Source organism: Danaus plexippus, chromosome 28 (genome assembly GCF_018135715.1).
Source record: "Danaus plexippus chromosome 28, MEX_DaPlex, whole genome shotgun sequence".
In the NCBI taxonomy this organism is placed as follows: Eukaryota; Metazoa; Arthropoda; class Insecta; order Lepidoptera; family Nymphalidae; genus Danaus; species Danaus plexippus.
The window spans coordinates 3,118,309-3,140,834 of record NC_083556.1 but is presented as its reverse complement, the minus strand read 5'-3'; the positions used below and the strand labels follow the sequence as shown (position 1 = coordinate 3,140,834).

The 22,526-nt window shown below is 38.3% G+C and overlaps 1 protein-coding gene across 6 annotated transcripts; it reads right to left on the bottom strand.

Moving 5' to 3' along the window:
- Positions 1 to 959: 959 nt before the first annotated feature.
- LOC116776335 (cysteine dioxygenase) lies at positions 960 to 11,097 on the bottom strand. Of its 6 annotated transcripts, none has more exons than XM_061525381.1 (7): positions 10,949 to 11,097; positions 6,329 to 6,423; positions 5,947 to 6,096; positions 3,486 to 3,632; positions 2,518 to 2,783; positions 1,664 to 1,833; positions 960 to 1,464 (listed from the first exon to the last, which is right to left on the bottom strand). In XM_061525381.1, the coding sequence occupies exons 2-7, from the start codon at positions 6,418 to 6,420 to the stop codon at positions 1,432 to 1,434; spliced, it is 858 nt and encodes a 285-aa protein (XP_061381365.1). In that variant the 5' UTR covers positions 6,421 to 6,423; positions 10,949 to 11,097; the 3' UTR covers positions 960 to 1,431. The 6 variants fall into 6 exon arrangements, with proteins under 6 accessions (XP_061381365.1, XP_061381363.1, XP_061381367.1 ...); XM_061525379.1 differs by lacking the exon at positions 10,949 to 11,097 and adding an exon at positions 10,831 to 10,869; XM_061525383.1 differs by lacking the exon at positions 10,949 to 11,097 and adding an exon at positions 7,861 to 7,972.
- Between the last annotated feature and the right edge of the window lie 11,429 nt (positions 11,098 to 22,526).

Genomic DNA, 22,526 nt, shown 5'->3' with positions numbered 1-22,526 from the left:
AAATAAGTGAAGCAGAGTACTTTATAGCAACAGATGTGACATAAGGCAGATATTTTCAGAAGGTCTGTAAAACTAACAACCAACATTATATCCCTTTAATGTACAATAAGACTTCTCCAGGGAACCTCGTGTTTGGGAATGATAAGGGTTGACCATCATTATTAATTATTTTTTTTTTTAGTACAAGTCCTTTTGAACAGATTGGCAGTAAAGTCAGCGTCTTGGTCTGTGACAATCTTTTTTGATGCCAGATATAGGAATAAAATGACGAAGAGAGACAATCTTATCGTCAGCAGACACACTACGGTCGGATTGGTAGTAGTTGCATTAAATATATCAGAATTTTACTTCCCAAAGTCTGCCAAAAATCAACTTCCAATTTTCAAGATGGAGTTTACCCGATAATAACAGACAGACAGACAAATCTTTTAAAACAAACGCATCTTAACAACCAAAGCTGCTCTCCGAAAACTATCTTTATCATAAACATCCGAGCACTTGAGAAAAGTTATAAGAGTGTAGTGTTCTTCAAACATGTTAGATAAAAAATAAAACTATTTTATTTCATTGCCAACTATTACTAATATTACTAAGTTTTCTTTTAAAATATTACTAAAACACACTGTAAACTGAATGTATTTCTTTACAAACCTGTTACTTGTTTTCCATATGAACTTTTGAGCACGTTACGATCGCAGTTTAGTCAAAACTTTCAAGTAACCTAACCTAACACACGTTACTTCCTGAACTTTTATTTTTCTTGAGGAAATTTCGGTTCAGTTGAGTTGACCTTACCTAGACGGTTGTCTGAGAAGCTACTGGTTTGTTATAAAACCTACTAGCTACATCCAGCTCTCAACAAACAAAACATACTCAACTGACAAAAGAATGTAGGCTTGATTCTGACCAGCTTTGAACCAACCCAAGAGAGGGGACACATAGGAGAATAAAAACGACCCTTGTCTAAAAATATCTTTATTAATATAAATAATAATCCATTTCAAACAGAAATATTCTTCGTAAAGATTATTTGTATTTCTGTTTATTATTCTCGTATAAATTTTTTTGCAAATAAAAATATACATTTGAATTTTTTTTTGTCTTAAATAAATTTACAATTGCGTAAAATTGTAGGTATAAGATTATAACTATAACTCAATTCATCTTTGACTTCTGTAATACAATTTATATATAAAATATAATATTGCCTACACCCAGTATTATATGTTTTTCTACTGTTTTCATTACAAAGTATTTATTTTATTTATTGTCGTCCATATCAGGGTGATAATGCAGGTAATTGTTTGAGCACACCGAGTCTCCCTAGACATTATATATAACAAAATTATATCAATTATTTTGGACCCAACGAATTTTATAGTAAAAATAAATATTTTTAAAGACAATATGTAAAATAATCTCATATATATTTTACTCTTGATCTGCCGGATCTGATTCAATTACCTAGAGAAAAAAATACATACATTTTGTTAAAAATTTGATTGTTATTTAGAAAAAATTATACCGACTATAAAAAACGTTCCTTTTCTGGTATCTAAGTTTTAATATTATTATAAATATGCAGTCATAATGTTTTTTTATTATTTACTGACGTTGAAATCGATAAGTAAATTACATAGTTGAGGTATTTTTTGCTACTTACCCTTTTCATTTTTTTTCCATACATGGACCAAAAGGTGACTTTGACCTCTGTCGGTTTGCCTGTCCGGGAATCGAACACCCTACAGCTATTGAACGGAGGGCAGTAGAGATGCAGAGATACCGCTCCATCCACATGAGACGGGTTTTCCATTCGATGAAGTCCGAGGGCATCTGGATCAACAGAAATAATTACGATGCTCTAATTATAAGAAATAACTTAAAAAATACATGTTAAAATATATATATATATATATAAGGCCCATGGATAACAAATTACCACTCCAGCTACTCAATTTCAACGCCCATACTATCTATTTCTTTTTTTTAAGCTATGTTATAAGGACATATTTACAACAATTCTAAATCAGCATTACGTCGTCATAATATATATATATATATATCCAATATATGATATGATATGATATATCCTCTATGATATAAGTTTACGATTGCATATATATATGACACTGAGCAATCGTAAACTTCCATCATAATTTGGATGTAGAGGCAATGATTAATTTGTTCTTGACAAGTTCAAGGTCATGTTACGTAAGTGGATATATCCGTAACATAGTGTTAAACACTCTTCATTATCACGTTTAACAGATTTTAGTTTCATTTTATTGTTTTGTTTATAAAATGTATAACCATCTGAGTGTTTCAATATATGATCAAAACGGTGGACTTTTATCGCACCTGTGGGTAGTTTAAAATTGTGGTCCAATAAACGCTCTGTTGCAATGATAACCGAGTCGATAATCATGAGACTCCCGAAACGGTAGGCGGAGGGAATTCCATATGCCGACAAACTTTATCTAGATGGCATTTGGCATGACAGTAATATTTTCAACTCACCGTTAATGTAACAAACGTCATCTATGTCCAGACGCGTTCTTCCAATCTCTTCCATCTCCTGAGCATCATATCCCGTCTCTTCTTCATAGTCTGTGCACTTCCCATTCTCGCTCTTATCTTTTTGGTTGCAATTGTCACAATCACTGGTTATGTCTAAGTTTTTTATTTTATTTATAACACTGTCTTCGCTCTCGGAACAGCACCTTCTCGTGGGTTTCTTCAATTTCTTCATGACTTCCGGTTCAACGTTGTTGGGCCAATCATATCTGATGAGATTTTTTTTTAATTATTTTTTGTATGAAAATGTGAAAAATTTTATTGAAATGTTAATAGCATTATAATACTGATATATACTTTGGAAATTCACTACATGTCGTCTATTTATTGATACTAGATCACAATTGATTGATTATTTCAATTTCAATAGTTAGGTTTGACGTCCAGAGACACACATATAGGGATTTTCACGTATTCACTTATTATATATATATATGTGTGTGTGTGTGTGTAATGTCAAATTTAAATGACTTGTGTTTTTTTTATTAAAACAATATCTTTAAATTCGTCTCAATATAAACTCATTAATTTAATTATAATTAGGTTTTTAAAGCTGTATAGATTTTTTTTTATTTGTGACTACAGTAAGATATGTTTATGGTGGTAAAGCTTAGATGTGGTCAAGTTCCCACAGCTCGAACATGGGCTGGCCCGACCGGGGAAGTACCATCCTCTCAAAGGAAATCGGCGTGAAGTAGTTTTTAATGGCAGCGTTTCGTCCGATGAGTGAGAGAGACGATCGCCCCTTCCCTTTTCCACCCTTTCTCCTCCCTCTTCAACAATCAAGGCTTGATACGCTTCCGCAACATCCCGGTGCAGATGTCCGTGGGCGACAGTGACACCTCCCATCAAGTATACCATCAGCTCGTATGCTCTTTGAGGTTTTAAAAAAAACTGTAAGCATAGCCTACCTAACTTCGTCTAGGCTTCCACTGAGCAGCTTCATGAAGCAATGGGAATCAGCGTGGTCATGTATAGCTGACGCGTGACCTGGACCCCAGCACAGAATCATTATATTGAAGGCGCCATTGCCAGCGTCAACCAAATTTCTCGTATATCTGAAATCAAAAGAGAGGCTTGTAGTAAAAACAAAATTCAAACATGACATTCGAATAGTGTTCCCAAAAGAAAAACCTTAAATTCAAATAAGTCTATTGACTTTGTATTATATTTTTAATTAAATATGTTGTATAACGTATATATATTTAAGAAAATTAAAGGTAAAAATGTTTTACTTTTATAAGACGTGTTAACTTAACAGAACGTTAGTTCTTGAACAGTACAAAAACTCGCTTGTTATTTGAAATAATTTAATACATATTTTCACATTAACTTGCACCTTACATACCAGTTACTCGTCTCGTAAGGCGTCTCTAATTAACATTAATTTAGTACATTAAAAATTTTCGCAATGTTTCCTTATAAAATATTCCTTATATCATCATATCTAAGATTTTCGCGAATATTCATTTAAATGAAACTAATGTTTTGGGATGTTCTTCGCGTTTTTTATTATTTTAAATTACGTAATGCCGACGTTTTGGTTACTTTGCAGCAACCGTGATCACGGACAGACGATTCCTTACATACTAATTACTTTATTTGAACTGTTCGTTATTTATATGAAGCTTTCATATATTAAGATATATCAGATCTGAATACAAAAATAGGCTTTATCATTTTTAAAATGTTCCCAAAAACTTAAGGAAGACCATAGAAAATACCAGTAGACCTTCATGAATATATTCTACGTAACTTTAGGCATTATTTCATCATTATTCTATAACCAATTAAAATTTTCTATTACAACTACAGAAAAATATAAAATCAGTTCGTCCCAATAACCAAATACGTTAATACCAGTGAATGTACAGTACTAAATAAAATTGACGCATAACTTTCAGTGCATGAGTAACCGTATTTGTTTATACTAGGGTAAAAAAGCTAAAGGAGATATTTTTCTCATAACCTGTTGCCCACTTCACATCCATTTTACGAATTTAATAGTTCAATTCATTTACACCTTGGATGTATCCACAGATATTTTAGTACGATCTTCATATAGGAGCAATTATTGAGAGCGTATCTTACATTATAGTTAGTTTTGAAGAAATATCTTTGCTGATAAACAACGAGGTTATTAATGTTTGCATTTATCTGCGTCGTCAAAGCTGACGTCACTTGTTTGCTTTTCGTGAAATGTTCATAACAGGCAGACGTTGAGATAACAAGGAAAAAATATGTACATATCTGTTGGTTACGAAAATTATTAAATTATTGCTTAACATATGCACGTAGCTTTTATATTATATGAGTATTCCGTGGCTAATATTTTTAAATTGATGATGATAATTAGAAAAATATATGATAAATTTCCATCCAGACATCTGATAGGATATACGATAAGTGATAACCTATGATAATGAAAATGCTATCATTGGGTGAATTGTATTTTTGAGTCGCAATAATATTTGTCATTGAAAATATTTTTTTTTTTTATAATTTTGATTAATAATCAAGGAAAATAGGAGTAATATATAATGATGTCTGTAAGAAACATAATAAACAACAAAATATTAATTATTCAGTCTTATGTATGTTATAGGAGAGAGGAGCTTGGACGGTGGAGGTGAGCGTTTAACGCGCCTTAGATAGGGTGGGTCCCTTAAACCTACACCTGGGTCGCAAGTCCCAGGCACTGTTGAAGCTCCTCTCCCTGCAACGATGGACCCGGCACCCGCACGGTGAATTCATGGAATGGTGAGAGGTTCCGTCTCTATCTTAAGCATTATTTCAATGTTCTTTACATTAAAAAAAAATGTTTGCATGGGTCTAATTTACCCTCTTTTAGGTAATGATTTAAACTCCAAAACAAACATATAGTTCAAACAGTTACGAAACTAAATAGGTTTAAGTATAAGTTAGGTTTAAGTAAGTTTGACATATATTATTCCCCCCCAAAAAAAACCTTGACATTTATAATTGAAATTTTTCCTTGTCTTTATCACACCATAATCATCAATTTATCGAATATTTTTACAACTAGTATAAAACCGAAATAGTCTTTAACTTCAATGTAGTGTTGTAAAAAAAATGTGTTCAGGTCAGGTAGCGAAAAAACTCAAATAGTTTCTTGGATATTTTAAACAGAGCTCTCGCAATAAAGCTCTGTTTTGTAAGAAAGCTTTATTAACTATCATTGCAAAAATATTTGTATAAAAACGTGTTTGTTTGTTGGAAGCTCGCATGTGTATTGTCGTCATGAAATTTACAAATAAAAATGTTTAATGTACAAGAATAACGAATTAGGTTCATCTTAACGAACGAAATGATCCCTAGATGGAGAAATTGATTTATCATTAAATTACTTACCGGAAGCGATCGAATTTTGCGTATTTTTTCCAGTGCTTTGGATCTGACTTGTAAGAAGACATCAACTTCTGGACCTCCTGGATATTGACGTAGTTTTTTGAAAATACTTTATGAAGTTCAGACACAAGAGTCTCCAACCCATCGATATCGCTACAAATATATATGAAATTGTTAACAAAAATATATTATACAATAAGATATAAGCTGGGATTGTATGTCTATATAATGGTCCAACGAAACAAGATAATTTTTATAAACAATCTCAATAGATATAACGTATATTAAAAATCAATAAGTCCACATCAATTGTTATTAATTGTGTATATATTATACTTAAATGATCTCTTAGATATTAAAATTATAAAGAATTTCTTCTACTTACTGTACAATTTTCAAAGGTCTTTCTATATTTAGTTGGTTGTAGTCCGTGCACTCTGACACGCGATGTTTACAGTTAGCGCTCTCTATTTCCATGTCCTATAAAAAAAAAACACTTGTATTAAGGTAATGAACACACTTAAGTCACGTTAAATTTAACATCCCAGATGTCCCTTACGTTATGAGACATAAGTTCAACTTTAAACTGAGTTTAGTGTGTTATTTGCAACTACGCCTATTATTTTATTAGTTGTTATCTTAGATGGTCTTGTGTTTGATTAAAATTTATGTCGGATTCTAGGGATATTTTAATTTAAAAATTATGACACACCGATGGTCAAATGAGAGCAACATATAGTTTAAGATTGATTGAATTTTACAGACACTGTTTATCAGAGTGATTGAAATTAAACTTTTATATATGTGTACATGAATCACTTGTTTTTCTCAAAGATAGTCTACTTAACCACAAACAAGTATAACGTTAGATAATAATTATCTGTTATTAATACTGTTTATATTTTTTTCTATATGTTTGTTTGTTGACCACAATTTATTTGTCAAAAAATATTAAATCAATTCAAACGTGGAATGAGTCCGCGTATAATCTACACGTATTTCGTGTTTTGTAGACAATTTTTCGACAAACGTGCAGAAGTTCAAAACCACTTTATAAGAAAGCATGTAATTTTTCACAGTTTAAGTATTTTTATATGAAAGTGCATGAATTGAATTATTTTTATAAAACAAACATGCAACTTATGATAGATTAGATTTTCGTTGGTACACATTTAAACGAAACAATTTTTTTTGTATACTACGCGCTCTTTATTATTTTGTATCTACGTTGTACCGAATTCTCAACACGGACTAAGCTAAGAGTTAAACTAAGCTAAGATTTTCGGAAATGCATCTCGTCTTTCCGTGATCACAAATTTGTTTAGGAAGCGAAGAGTTTTGATCTTTACATATAAAATAATAAAAAAACGCGTAGTAACCGAAAAGTTTAATTCCATTAAAAACTTCAACTACATTTGTACATATTTATAACTACCGAGAATATTCCTTACTATAGCTAGTTTTAATGGAATTCAAATATTTGCTATAACAAAGTTTGCTTTTCCAGTAGTTAGTCTTAAATTTTTGTGTTTATATAATGATTTTGTTGGTAAAAAGATTACATTATATATAAATATATATTTGAAATAGGAGACGAGGTCTTCCGACAGTATGACGTACCCTGTAAACTGCAGGACAGACTCAATTATTTCGTCATCTCCAGAATGACACAGAAATATAATGTAGAGTTTGAAATCAAGAAATTATACACAGTGTTATCGAGATTATCCTGTGCATAGCATTAACTAAAAACACAGATAAAGAAACAAAAGTCTACGAAGGAAATACGAAAATCTTGACAGAAGTGAGCGGTGGATGGTTCAAAGATAAAATTAAAATGTTTTGTAACCATAAGACATACCAGCCAACCATCCAACCAGCCAAAACAGTTGCAAGTTAAACAGATGATGTATTCACCTGTGAATGTGACAAATACTGACGAAATCTTCACTAAAGTGATGGATGGCAGGCATGTCACATGTGACATAGTTCAGAGATAACAAAGTTCAGTAGAGAGAAATGAAAAACATATCAGCCGGCAATTGATCGCGTCCAATGACAACTAAATTGATGTCAAACGAAAACATGGTAGTGGATGATTAGTTGATATAACTTTCGTACCTCCAGTAATAGACGGAATCATAAACAGAATAGGTGTATTTTTAATATATATATATATATATATATATATATATATATATATTTCGTCATAAGAAAATTATAATCGGATGTAGAAGATGTACTTAAAATCGGTTTTAAAAATGGTAATTTTTTTTTTGCAAATGCTATTATCAAAACTGAATTATATGTGTCACGTACGACGCGTCTCCCGTTTTTTGTTTTATAGCCCACGTTAACACTATGTTATAATGAAAAACTATTAACGCTCCGTATGTTGTGTTATTTGTACATACTAAGACTAAGGATACAGTTTTGTTATATAAATTATTATATTATTAAATTTCTGTAATTTAAATTATCTATCATATATAATTTTTTAACCGCAATTCATTTATAACATATTACAAAATATTTATAAGATCTCGTTAATATCGTAATGGTAGTTTAAAATTATTCGCTCGATATTGTGTTAGGTTAAGAACCTCTTTCTAAACAGCTGACGTGATCTTATCTCCAATAACATGTTGATTGTTTATTATATATATTGTTTATTGTTTAATAAATAACGTACATATTAATGGTAGCGTATTGAAAAATATTTAAACAGGAAAATAGAAAACTGAATGATAAAACATGTATGCTAAAAGATAATGTTCTGTTTATCCTAAATTTCAAATTCCAATGAAAATATTTTATGTAAGCAATTTATTAAGAAACTATGTTTATCGGAAAATAACGTATTAAATTATTTATTTTTTACATAACCCCGACGTTTCGTTTACTTCATAGCAACCGTGATAATGGGCAGACTAGATAAAAGGGGCACTTGCGAAAGTATATATGTATATATATAACAAAACACGAGGTATAGATAAATCTTAGACACGCATAAGTAAGTTATCATAGCCAAAGCTAGTTTCCAATTTCGTTAATCTCAAAACTATGTCAAGATCATTTTTTGCTACTATTTATGTCAATCCCTAACACTTGTTCACATTATATTACTAAACACTGACAGTTTAAACGTTTTCCATTCATAGCTCTCACGGATTACAGACATATCGGTCGTCATATTTTATATGCGAAAGCATGTCATTTTATTCATAAATTACCTAGGCCAAAATCTTTTTTTATTCATCAAAGCTGAAGACAGGAGTTATAGAATGTGTAAATTTATATTTTAAATGTATATACTTTGTTCAAATGACAACAAACATTGACATCGACATTTATAAATTTGACATAGGTTTTTTTTTTTTTAACAAACTAAAAGCTCACAACAATAATTTAAACGGCTTGACATTAATTGTATTGTGTGTAAAAAAAAAAATCTATAAAATTTTCTTTTATTAGAATCTATTCAACATATAATCAAAGTATATAACCTTAAATTATGATATTCATTATTTAAAAAAAAGTTAGGACCATTCGATTTTTAAACTTTTTTTTTTGGTTTTTAAAGTGACACTCACTGTTTCTGTTAATGACATTGACAAGATGTACAAATGTTTTTAAGAATCCATTAAGAATTAAAATATTATATATACAAGTAAATAAATGAATACAAGATTATTAATTACTGTAAAGTTATTTGTCACCATGACCCTATGACAAGAAAACAATACTCGGTGTGATAAATATAGTTATCTTTGGAATTTAAGTACAAATGAAGTACATTTATCTCCTTTGTGAGTTAACCTTGCATTGCGACAGCTTCCGGGCATCATTGCTAGTGAATGTATTGATTCCATACCTTACCTTTAACCAATTTAAAAGACAGAGGTTTTTAAATTAAAATCATTATAATATATTTCTGAACAAAAGTTAATTTTTTATCACGTTTTATTGGCATTATTAAGTTATTCCTGTGCCGACTTTTACATAAAAAAAATGTGATAAATTTATTTAAATAACTATAATAGTGTTACCATAGTGTCGATGGAAGATAACATTCAGTCACTGATTTGATATGAAATAAAAAAAAAAAGAATTAATGAAATATCTATTTATATATTTTTAAATTATTTAAGACTCGCTCTTTTTTATATAAAATAATAGTGTCCACGCTGATTGAGATACAAAACATTTCGATTCGTCCAATTTTAATATTTTTAATTCAACAGAAAATAAAGAAATAAAAATACATTCCCAGTATAGCTTGCTAAAAATTTTCTGATATTAAATTATTACTATGATTAATTTAATATTTTAGTTTTAAATATCCTGTTAGAAGTATGTTTAGAAATCCAACAATCAAAACGCCTTTTTTTATTATCTTAATTATCAAAATTGATGAGCTGATAATAATTGTGATCGGAGAATGAGAGAGTAATATGTTTTTTCCCTCTCACTCACTAGAAACGCTTATAATGGGCACGTTTAGATAATTCCCGTTCAAACTCGCCTCTATTAACTATTGTCAATTGATCGTATGATTTTGATACGTTTTCGATAAACATATTGGGAACGACAAAACGATAAACTCTAACTTATTTCTGAATTTTCTCGTTCTTTTTTTTTTAATTAGTTTACTTCTATTCTATAAAAAAAAAACATAAATAACGGAATTATTTAACAGTGAAAAGTATAAAAAGTTTTGGGAACTTTTACACGCTTGTTATTGAGCGAAAAAATTATCACAGATATTTTTTTTATTATATCCTATTACCTAATAGCAATCATTCAATACGATTATTGTGCTCAATAAACTAAACATTTATAATAAAGATATATACCTCACATATAAGGTTAATCAACCTTACTTACGCAATATTTCGATAACAGATACATTTGTGAAGTAAATTTTACTGAAATAATTATATAACCTTTGCTATGATATACTAAATAACTACACGCAACTCGCTAAACCTGTTTCAATACTCACTAGGAACTTTCTCGATTAACACAGACACAACAACGTATAGTCTTTTCACGTCTCGGAATCCAGTGCTTGATTAAAAAAAAAAAAACAAACACGACCGTCTCCCGCCGCTAGTAAACGTCAAATGGTAAGTTTTCCGCGCTTTAAATTTTATTTGTATCGAAAGTTCTGTCTTGTGAGGTGAATACGAAATACGGAAAAAGGGAAATATTTATTCTAAGCTGTGCAATTTAGCTTTATAATTGCCTGTGGCTTTTTTTTTTACATTAATTGTCTGTGTACTAAATCGCTACCTATTCTGCCAAGTAACGGTTTGTAACTATTGACTCAAATATTTATATCTATAACTTTATGTTTTAATATAGTATTATTATAATTAAATAAAAAATAGAATCGTGAAAATTAATTTTTGTCTTAATGTAAGAATTTTTTTACAATAGGCTTCGTATAGTCACAGTGGTTGACAACATTTTTACGATATTTTAATTCTATAGTCACAAAAAATTCAAAAAAATAATAATTATAATAAAAAAAAACAATAATTTATATCTGTCTATTAAATTTATGATACTGATAACAATGGATTTAATCACAAAGCCCCACACGAATTATTAAATCCGACAACGTATTATCCGTTAGTTTTTTTAAATCATCCGATAATGCAAACAGACGATAAAATTAAAAAAATGAATGAAATAAAATGTTGCCATCCAAATTAGATTAAATGAGAAAATTATTTTAAAAATGACGGTTTTTTTTTTTAAATAAATATTAATCGTAAGTACATTCCCATTACTATATGAGGCGTTAAATAATTACGGAGTAAAACTCCTTTATCTATCATTAATAAAGTTATCTGAGATATTTTTATCCGGACGATCTGACAACTTATGATAAGAAAGATTAATTTATGGTATTAAAATTATATTTTCCTCTTTGTACGGTTAAAGACTAAAAAAATATATGAAATTTGATAAAAATAGTTATAGTTTCTGTAACATATTTTTTCTTATATACGACTTTAAAACGTGATTACGAGTTTTTTTTTTTGTTTATTAGAAGTATTCTAAAAATTTCGAAACTTTTGGCCAGATTTTGTTAAATTTCATGAAAGATTATTCAAAACCCTATGCTGTGTTTATATATTGCTGGTGATGCATCCGGGATATCGAGATTGGTATCTTACTCCGAGTTTGTCATCAGTTTACTCACGCTAGACACGAAGCGTTAGTAGTTTCATTCGCTATAGTCTTACGTTTACGGGAAACGCTTATATGTGATGCAAACTTGATCTGAACACGCAGCATGTCCTAGACAGAAAAATATAACCAACAACCAAACATTTTGAGGATGGTAGAGCCTAGCTGTGGTCAAGTTACTACAGCTGGAACATAGGCTGGCTCGACCGGGGAAATACCACCCTCTCACAGAAGATCGGCGTGAAGTAGCCTTTAGTGGCTGCGTTTCGTTCGATGAGTTACAGAGCCGGTTGCCCTTTCCCCGTTCCCACCCTTTCCTGCCATTTCCTTATTCCCACCCCTCCTTTTTCCTCAAAAATCAAGGTTGCCAACGCATCTGCGACATCTATGTAGCGGATGTCCATGGGCGGCGGTCACTACTGCCCATCAAGTAGGCCGTCTGCTCGTTTGCCACGTTTCACATTAAAAAACAATTATAGCATTTACGTAGAAAAAAAAAGTTTACATAATTCATTTTATTCCTTTTTGATTCTCATTAATCAAAATACATTTAAAATGATTAATTAATGCTAAAATACCTATATATTATATTATTAATATCCCTATATTGAAGACAAGCTGTTGGTCTCTTTTCGCACAACAATAAGTCAAACTTAAAATTAACCATAACTTCTTTTTCCCTTAACCGATTTTGACGAAACAAAGTTTTGACAAGGCTCCTAATTATATGTAATCCAACTGTGGAAACCGCGTTCAAATCCGTTGAGTAGATTTGCAGTTATAACGTGACAGACAGACAGACATATTCCAAAAAATTTTTTTTTGGTTTCTTAATTCTTCTTTAATTGCTTCCTATCAGTTTATTGGAAAAATATTTAATGTACAGACATTCGGTTTTTACCGTCTTATTATATGTACATTGAATATATTGTTGATGTTTATCCAATTGTCAATTGTGACACATTTTAAAGCTGTTTTCTCTGAAACATGTTTGTTGTTAATCTCATTTGTAACTTCTATAGTTATATGTCAGAAACAATTCTATCTTAAATTCCTATAATTACGAATGAAGATGTTTCTATGAATGTATGACAAATAAGTAACGACATTAAATTTAACACGACTTAATTCCCACGGAATTCTAACAATGTCCGCCCTTAATTGATATAAAAAAAAACACCACTTGTGCTAATAGATAGATTTTATATCAACTATAACATTATAAATTAAAAATATTATAATCTATATCAAATTATTTGATAAGATTGTCATTGAAATATCATATTTTATAGTCTATCAATCTTGTGGGATATATCTTGTCTATATAACTTGCCTTTTTTATAAGTTATTAGGTAACTAGGAATATAGTTTGGCAAGCCTAATTTTTTTATACAGAATTATTGTTTATATTTTAATCTAATATTTTTATGCTATGGCTTCATTGACACTGGAATCGTGGAATATTCTGCCAATGTCAACGTTTTTATTTGTTGAACGTATTACAATCTTGAGTACGGTGTGGAGGAAACACGAAGGAGTTTGTCGAATGGAATAAGTGGGTTTATTTAATTATTTTTTTTAATAACCTAATAGTTGCTTTTATTGTAAGAAAAAAAAATTATCAAAAACACGTCAAATATTCATAATATTTTCAATTTAAAGTGAATAAAAAAAATAGTTCAAAGGTTATATGCAGACGATAAATAAAAATAATTTTTCACTTAAATCGAGAGCAGATAGTTTTATGACGTAAATAAAAACGGCAACCTTAGAAATAGTTATTTAACATCTTTGGAACGAAGTTCGTTATTATTTACAGTCGATGACTTGAAGTCGATATAATTGGAATTATTATCGATATGTCCCATCTCTAAGTGAAGGATTCAAGAAACAAGTTCCACTGACATGACAACTAAAAAAAAATGTCCTATCTCATTCAAATATTTATATTACAGATAATATTAATTTATATTAATCTATATAAAACAGATCTTCTTCATATTTACTCTGTGCTTTCACAGATATTTTTTTTATGTAATCATTTATTACTTAACTCGCAATTGTTTGACTTAACAATATTTAAGCTCATTAAACAAAAAAAGAAATGCAAATATTATTATGTTTTGTGATTAGTTATATAGTGTGCGTTTCACAGACGCCAGAGGTTAATTGAAAACTAAGAAACTTATATATATATATATATATATATATATATATAACTACATAATCCCGACGTTTCGGTTACTTTGCAGCACCCGTGATCACGGGCAGACGAGGTTTTCACACCTGCTGTGAACCAGAACCATATTTTTAAATAATAAAATCCGCGTAGTAAATCCGAATAATACTTCATTTAAATGAATACTCGCGATAATCTTAGATCTCATTATATATATATAATATTAAAACTTATAACCTATACCTTAGACTAGAATGCCCGTGTGTTAGTAAAGCAATGCCATATTATTTCTTCTGTGGTATCAGGAATATGACGCATTAATATGATATTTTATCCATACAATGCTGACGCCCCGGCGATGTCCGTTTACCACTGAATATGTTGCCTGTATAAAACTAATTACTGCTTTTGATAAATATATTTTATTAAGGTGAATGTCATTAATGTTGTTTAATTAATAAATTACTAAAAACCGTCCGTACTTAACAATGGAATCCCGTTGTAAAAGTAATATTTTTTTTGATAAGCAGTTTCGTGTATCTCAAGTGTAATCAAGATTAAATGAAAGTGATTCTCGTAAATATGTAAGTAAATAGAAATTTTTAAAATTAATAGACGATATAAAAAATTGTTTTCTAATTCAGTTATCGGAACTGTTAGGGTGTTGTGGTAAGAAAATATATCAAGAATTTACTAAAACTTTGTCGAACATGAGGGTTTTAAGTACATTAAAGATATATTGAAAATAATATAGCAAACACAAGCGCTCATCGTCACGCTGCATACGAAACATTAATAGTTTTTTCATTCATAATTTATCTTAATTCTTAACTCATCATATTATTAACGTAGGTTGTTCAATGAGAAGGCAGGGTACGGACGTCTGATATACATCGCTTTCGCTTGCTATTTCGCTGTGTTTTAGGTTGTTTTGAGGTGTCTTTTGGTTGTCTGAGGTGTGAGTGCTAGGATGAATGATAAGGAGGATGATGGTGGGGGGTTTGCCCGGGGGGGAAAGTCGGGCATTCTAACTGATGATTGTTTTGGTGTGGACGACTCGATGTCGTCTCGTCCTGAGTCGGAGTTGGGAGCCAAGCGCCTCTTTTCGGAGGTGTCTGGCTCCGATACCGAGACCGGGGGCGTGATGATTCGAGGGCTAGACCTGACGGGAAGACGAGGTCGAGGCAGAAACTTGACTAAAGCCCGTAAATTCTTGCGGCAGAGGGAGGAGGAGGAGTCGGAGGCTGCCTTCGACTCCTACCTGGAAAAGAGCCTTGGAAAGGTGAGGGACGGGGCAGGAAAGGCGAAGGGGAAGGGGAAGGAGGTCCCTGTGGAGTTGGGGGCGATGGGGGCGGAGGCTATCATGGCCGAGGCCGAAAAAAGCCTCAACCTCATTAGGGATCTCGTCGGGAAGAGTACCAACTTAAAAGGGGGGTACTCTTCCAAAATAATGAGGGCTTCGACCTTTTTGAGGGAGGCACTTGACACCCTTGTCTCACGCACCGAGGCAGAGGAGACCCACCGTCTCAGAGCCGATATAGGTCGGCTCCAAAGAGAGAACGCGGGCCTCAAGGAGGAGGTGCGCGCCCATCGCCTCCAGTTCGAGGAGATGAGGAAGGAAAGGACGGCGGCGGCCAAGGCGGCTTCAGACGGGCCGGTCTGTCAAGACCAGCTCCAGGTGCTGGAGGCCAACATCGCCAGGTTGGTTGGCAACCTGGTCGATGGGCGGCTTTCCGCACTGGAGTCCCGTCTCATGCGGGAAGAGGTCACCCGTCCCCCCCTGGCCGGTGACCATTCGGCCGTCGCCGTAGCGGCTAGGAGGGCGATTCGCCAGGCGGCCCTGCAGAGGGGGGCCAAGTCATCGGCCTCTTTACCGGCTCCGGTGGTAACTTCTGACGAGGAGTTCCCTTCCCTCCCTGCGCCTTCCAAAGGGAAAGGCAAGAGGTCGAAGGGAGGGAAGGAGGTGGCTTGGACCGCGTTCGGTCCATCCACGTCAGGCAGAGGGACCGGGGAAAAGGGACCCGGTAAAGTGGGGAATGGAGCCAATGCGGTGGAGTGGACGGAGGTGGTCCGCCGCAAGGCCCCCAAGAAAAAGGAGGTGGCGCCGGTACCCAAGAAACCGGCGTCGCAGCAAAAGAAGGCGGGCCCAAGAGAGGGCCCCAAGAAGGTGATGCTCCCGCGCTCCCAGGCCGTAATGATCAAGTTACGGCCTGAGGCAGCGGCCCGAGGGGCATCATATTTATCGGTCCTCCTCAAGGCTGAAAAAGAGGTGGACCGAAAGGAGCTGGGGATAGGGCCCCTGAAGATCCGTGCTACGGCAACGGGGGCCCGTATCATTGAGGTGCCCGGCTCCACCAGTGCGGAAAAGGCAGACGCTTTGGCCGCGAAGCTGAAGTCCGCACTGGCTCAGGAGGTGGAGGTTACGAGGCCCGTGAAGTACGCTGACCTGAGAGTCACGGGCCTCAACGACGCGACGACCGCGGACCGGCTAGTGGCCGCGGTCGCGCAGGAGGGGGGCTGCACCGAGGCCCAGGTCAGGGTGCGCAACGTGCGACCTGGGCCTCGCGGCACAGGCTCTGCTCTGCTGGAGGTACCGGCTGCGGCGGCCAAAAAGCTGCTGCAGTTGGGTAATATATCGGTGGGGTGGAGCCAGGTGCGGCTCTCATACATGGAGGCACGACCCAAGCACTGCTTCAAGTGCTTGGGAATGGGGCACGTTGCGGCCGCGTGCCCCAGCCCAAAAGACCGCAGCGGTCTGTGCTACCGCTGTGGCAAGGAGGGCCACAGGTCCGCCCAGTGCTCCGCGTCACCACGCTGCGCTGTGTGCGCGGACGCGAGCAAGCCGGCGGACCATGTGATGGGGGGTCATTCGTGCCGCCCCCCATCCACCCGTGGGAAACTTCCGGCCCAGCCAACAAGGGCTGGGGTTTCGAGGCAGGCGTCAGGAGCTGAGATGTCCGAGTAATGGCCGGACATCTCAGGTTCCTGCAGGCCAACGGCAACCACTCCGCCGGGGCTCAGGATCTCTTCCTGCAGTCCATGGTGGAGTGGGCCGTTGACGTGGCGGTCATGTCGGAGCCGTACTGTGTCCCTGCCCAACCTCATTGGGCGGGAGACATGGACGGTTCCGTCGTGATCGTCACGCGGCCGGGCGCGGTGCCCCCCCTCGCAGTCAAAGCGAGGGGCCACGGGTATGTGGCTGCGGTTCGCGGGGAGATTGCCATAGTCGGGGTATATTTCTCCCCGAACCGCGACCTGCCGGCCTTCGAGAGATTTCTCGACTCTCTCGGGCCGGTGGTAGGGCAGTTAGCGCCTCTCCAGGTGGTTGTTATGGGGGACCTCAACGCCAAGTCCACGGCGTGGGGAAACCCCCTCACAACACCCAGAGGGAGGGAACTGGAGGAATGGGCGCTAACTGCCGGGCTGTCCCTACTCAACACGGGGACAGTCCAGACGTGCGTGCGACGGTCGGGAGGTTCAGTGGTGGACGTCTCGTTCGCCACTCCGACCTTCGCACGCAGAGTGGAGGGATGGAGGGTTGAGGCAGGAGTGGAGACGCTTTCGGACCACCGCTACATACGGTTCGAAGTGTCTGCTTCTCCTGCCGGTCGCCGGAGTCCAGCGTCGAATTCCTCGTCGCCCCGGGAGAGAAGTCGGTTCCCGCGTTGGGCGCTGTCAAAGCTCAACCGGGAACTGGCTGAAGAAGCGGCCGTTGTCGGCCGCTGGAGCCTCCCGGAGAGTGCGGAGTTGGGGGTGGATGAAGGGGCTAGTCGCTTTGAAGACGTTCTCCAAAACGTCTGCAGAGCGGCGATGCCCCCCGTAGGACGTCCCCCCCCGCGGGGAGCGGTGTACTGGTGGTCGGACAACATCTCCGACCTCCGGGTCGCCTGCAACGGGGCCAGGAGGGCATACACACGGAGCAGGCGACGCCGCCCCCAGGACGAGGAGCGAGATGGCCGGCTGTACAGGATCTACGTGGCGAAAAAGTTGATCCTGCAGCAGGCCATCTGCCGGGCCAAGGAGGCAGCCTGGCTGGAGCTGGTGGAGGGTCTCGACCGAGATCCTTGGGGCCGACCATACAAACGGGCGCGGAATAAAATCTGCGCCCAGTCGGCCCCCATCACGGAGGTGCTCCAGCCGGCTGCTCTGAGGGGGATCGTCGGGGAACTCTTCCCCGATGCTCCTGCGGGATTCACTCCCCCCAGAATGGCCCGGCCGACGCTGGAAGAGGGCGACCGCGTTCCGCCCACCGTCACGGAGTCTGAAATGGAGGCGATTCTGGCTCGCCTCCAGAGTAAGAAGTGCGCACCGGGTCCGGACGGGGTGCACGGGAGAGTTCTCGCTCTCTCCCTGGTGCACCTCGGGGGAGCCCTCAGGGAGCTGTTCGACCTCTGTCTGAGGTCCGGGCAGTTCCCGAGGGCCTGGAAGGAAGGCCGGCTTTGCCTACTCCCAAAAGGCAGCCGGCCTCCGGACTCGGCTTCGGCGGTGCGACCGGTGGTTGTGCTGAACGAGGCGGGGAAGGCCCTGGAGAAGATAATGGCCACCCGTCTCGTTCGGCACCTGGAGGAAGGCTCGGGCCCGGGACTGTCAGAGTCCCAGTTCGGGTTCCGAGCCCGCCGGTCGACCGTCGATGCCCTCAAACGCCTGAGGGTGGTGACGGAAGAGGCGGAACGCGGAGGAGAGGTAGTGTTGGCGGTGTCGTTGGACATCGCCAACGCCTTCAACAGCCTCCCACATAGCGCGATACAGGTGGCACTCGAGTACTTCGGAGTGCCCCTGTATCTGAGGAGGCTGATAGGCGACTACCTCTCCCAGAGGAGGGTGGCAATCGAGAACCGGAGGGGGTCCATAGAGTGGTGGACAGTCGAAAACGGCGTTCCACAGGGTTCGGTCTTGGGACCTGTCCTGTGGAATGTCGGATACGACTGGGTTCTGCGGAGTCGCCTCCTCCCCGGGATGGGTGTCATTTGCTATGCAGATGACACCCTCGTCTTATCCCGGGGACGGAGCTACAAGGAGGCGGCGCGGCTGGCCGAGGTCGGAACTGACCTCGTGATCAGCCGCATAGAGAGGTTGGGGCTTCGGGTCAGAATCAACAAAACCGAAGCCCTCCTCTTCCGCGGGACTGGGCGGAAAGGACCCCCGCCGGGTGCCACCCTCCTCATAGGAGGAGGGAGGGTCAGGGTGAGCCCGACCATGAAATACCTGGGGCTCACCCTTGACGGAGGGTGGACCTTCGTGCCCCATTTCAGGGAGTTGGGGCCGAAGGTCATGAGGACGGCAGGTGCGCTGGGGAAATTCCTCCCGAACCTCGGAGGACCCAGCGCAGCTTGCAGGCGGCTATACTCTGGGGTCTGTCGGAGTATAGCCACGTACGGTGCTCCCGTTTGGGCTGACCGCCCGATGAGCCGCGGGGTCAAGGCCCTACTGCGCTCGGCGCAAAGGGCACCCGCGGTGAGGGTGGTTAGGGGGTACCGTACGGTCTCCTGGGCCGCAGCGACGGCTCTTGCCGGCGATCCGCCTTGGGATCTTGTGGCGTCGGTTCTCGCCGAGGTGTTCTCCTACGTCTCGGGTAGGAGGGCTCTCGGAGAGAACCCTTCATCAGAGGAGATCCGGGCGGTTCGCCGGCAGGGGGAGTCACGTCTTATGCGGGAGTGGGGGGAGGACCTGGCGGGCCAGCCGTACGGTAAACGTACAACGGCAGCGCTCCGTCCGGTCCTAGAGCGTTGGATGAGGCGGAAACGCAAACCCCTCACTTTCCGTCTGACGCAGGTCTTCACCGGGCACGGGTGCTTTGGTGATTACTTGTGTCGGACGGCCAGGAGAGAGCCGGGGAGTGGCTGTCATGAGTGCGGAGCTGCGGTGGACTCGGCCCAGCACACCCTCGAGGTGTGCCCGAGATGGGCTGCGCAGCGCCAAGACCTTGTGGCGGCTCTCGGCGGAGTGGACTTGTCGCTTTCGAGTATCGCGGAGAAGATGCTTGAGAGTGACAGGTCCTGGCTGGCGGTGTCCTCCTTCTGTGAGACGGTCATGTCCACGAAGGAGGCATCTGAGCGGGAAAGGGAGGATGCGGCTGATGCACCCTCCCTCCGCAGACGACGGACGGGGGTGCGCCGGAGGCGATATTTGCAACGCCTCCAATAGCGCCCCTGCACTCCGGGCTGGGGTCGGGCTGGTAACCCGGCTCCTGTGAAAGCCCGGCGTCGTCGGGGCGATCCTAATTGCCGGGATTGCCCCCTTTCTCTGAGGGAGTAAGTCCGGTCTTTGCCAGGACCGGCCAGTCGCTGGTGTGCCCTGTTGCTGACAGATCCGGGGTGCACCAACATAGCGGCCGATGGCTTTCGCAGTGGTTTTAGTGAGTAGGGGCCTGCCCAGGCCGAGTCTCACACATCCTATCCGGCCCCACCAAGGCCGGTTAGACGGCTCGTAAAAAGAGTTTCCCTGCGTCATCAAAAAAAAAAAAAAAAGGTTATTCAATGAGAAACGGGAGACGCTTCGTATGTCGTAACGGTACACACTCGTGCTAAGCATTCAGGGTTCTAGCGTATTGTGTTTGGAAAATTCTGGAATTAATTTATAATATATTATAATATATATAATGATAACTTGGATGTTGTTTGTCTCCGCCATATTAACAAATCTTTATCGTTACTATCTTTGAGAACTGTAGACAAAGTCGTGTGTAAACGTTATCTACAAAGAACTAGTTTCTGTTATAATAAATTTTCGCACGAACCAGGACTTTAACAAAAAAATAGCGACAATTAGGAATTAAACCCTCGTAATGGAAAGCGGATTTAAAGGAAATTACGAACAAAAGGACGAATTCTATGAGGTTTGACGTGTTATATACAACCTTTTTGAACTCAAAGCAGAAAGTAGTATACCATTTTTAAACGAGGACACATTTTGGCGGCGACAAAATGAAGTATCCTTTTGAGATTTTCGCTTGGTGTTACGACTTTTTCGAAACGAGATAGCTATCGCAAAAGTAGTATACTATTTTTAGTTAACGGTTTTTATAACGTCGTAAGTGTCTTTCGTGTTTAAAGGTATAGTGCGACTTTGCTCGATATTTTTTTTATATCTAGCTTAAGAAGGTACGATACAACTAATTATAAAACATTTTATACGCTTAAAAGGTGAATCAATGAAAAAAAAGGGCACATTGGAAACAATCGAGGCAAAGGCTGTGTATAAATGTATATATATACATATATACACTACTAATATACTATATATTAAACTATACAATGAACAAACTAACATTTATACTATAAGGATTTAACTTTTTTAATTCCGATCGCGTATAAAAATATGGGTGAATGGGTGGCCGAGTGGAATTATTTAACATAATTGATTTTTTTTTTCGTCCTAAACTCTTAGATTCGATATTGAATTAAAAAAAGATATAATTATAACCATATTAGTACTTTAAATATTTATATTATTACTTAAAATATTTTTCCATCTTTTCGGACATTTTAAAATAAATAATAGATAAAAAATACTACATACAGACATATGGAATTAGTTATTAAAAAATGTCATGGCACTTTACGTTTATATATACAGGTAAAATGTCCGTCGTAAATATGTACCTGGTAGAAGTGGGAGCGAGAGGAATGATTGCTGAATCTCTCTTCAATCTGCTAAAAGACTTGGACCTGTCCATAACTAACACCATTCTTGGAACGTACTTCGAAGGCAGGCCTAGTAGCTTCATTTAAAATTTAATTAGGTAGAGAGAGGAGCTTAGACGGTGAAGGTGAGCGTTTAACGCGCTTTAAATAGGGTCCCTTAAACCTACACCTGGGTCGCAAGTTCCAGGCACTGTTGAAGCTCCTCTCCCTGCAACGATGGACCCGGCACCCGCATGGTGAATCCATGGAATGATGAGAGGTTCCGTCTCAAATAAAAAAATTACTTAATATGAAGTGATTTTTAATCTGTTGATTAAGCATTATATCTCCTTATACTTAATAGATTATAAATTAAAACTAAAACTGACTTATGATAATATAATTATTTTATCAAAAAAGATAATAGTTTTCATTTTGTATAATAAACTCCTTGCGATGTTTTTGTTTTATAGCAACATTTTCTTTCCTTAATAGCAACCTTGAAGATAAGAATTCTTTAAAAAAAATATATTATATTTTAATTACAAATTGCTGAGGTGAGTATTTAGTACTCAACACTA

Excerpts from the sequence above, each read along its gene's own strand:
- LOC116776335 (XM_061525378.1), bottom strand. The coding sequence starts at position 7,930 with ATGTCACATGTGACATGCCTGCCATCCATCACTTTAGTGAAGATTTCG. Across the intron at positions 6,424-7,804 it reads GCTGGTTGGATGGTTGGCTG|GACATGGAAATAGAGAGCGC; the intron begins GTATGTCTTATG and ends TTTTTTTTATAG. Across the intron at positions 1,834-2,517 it reads TGACGTTTGTTACATTAACG|ATGCCCTCGGACTTCATCGA; the intron begins GTGAGTTGAAAA and ends CTGTTGATCCAG.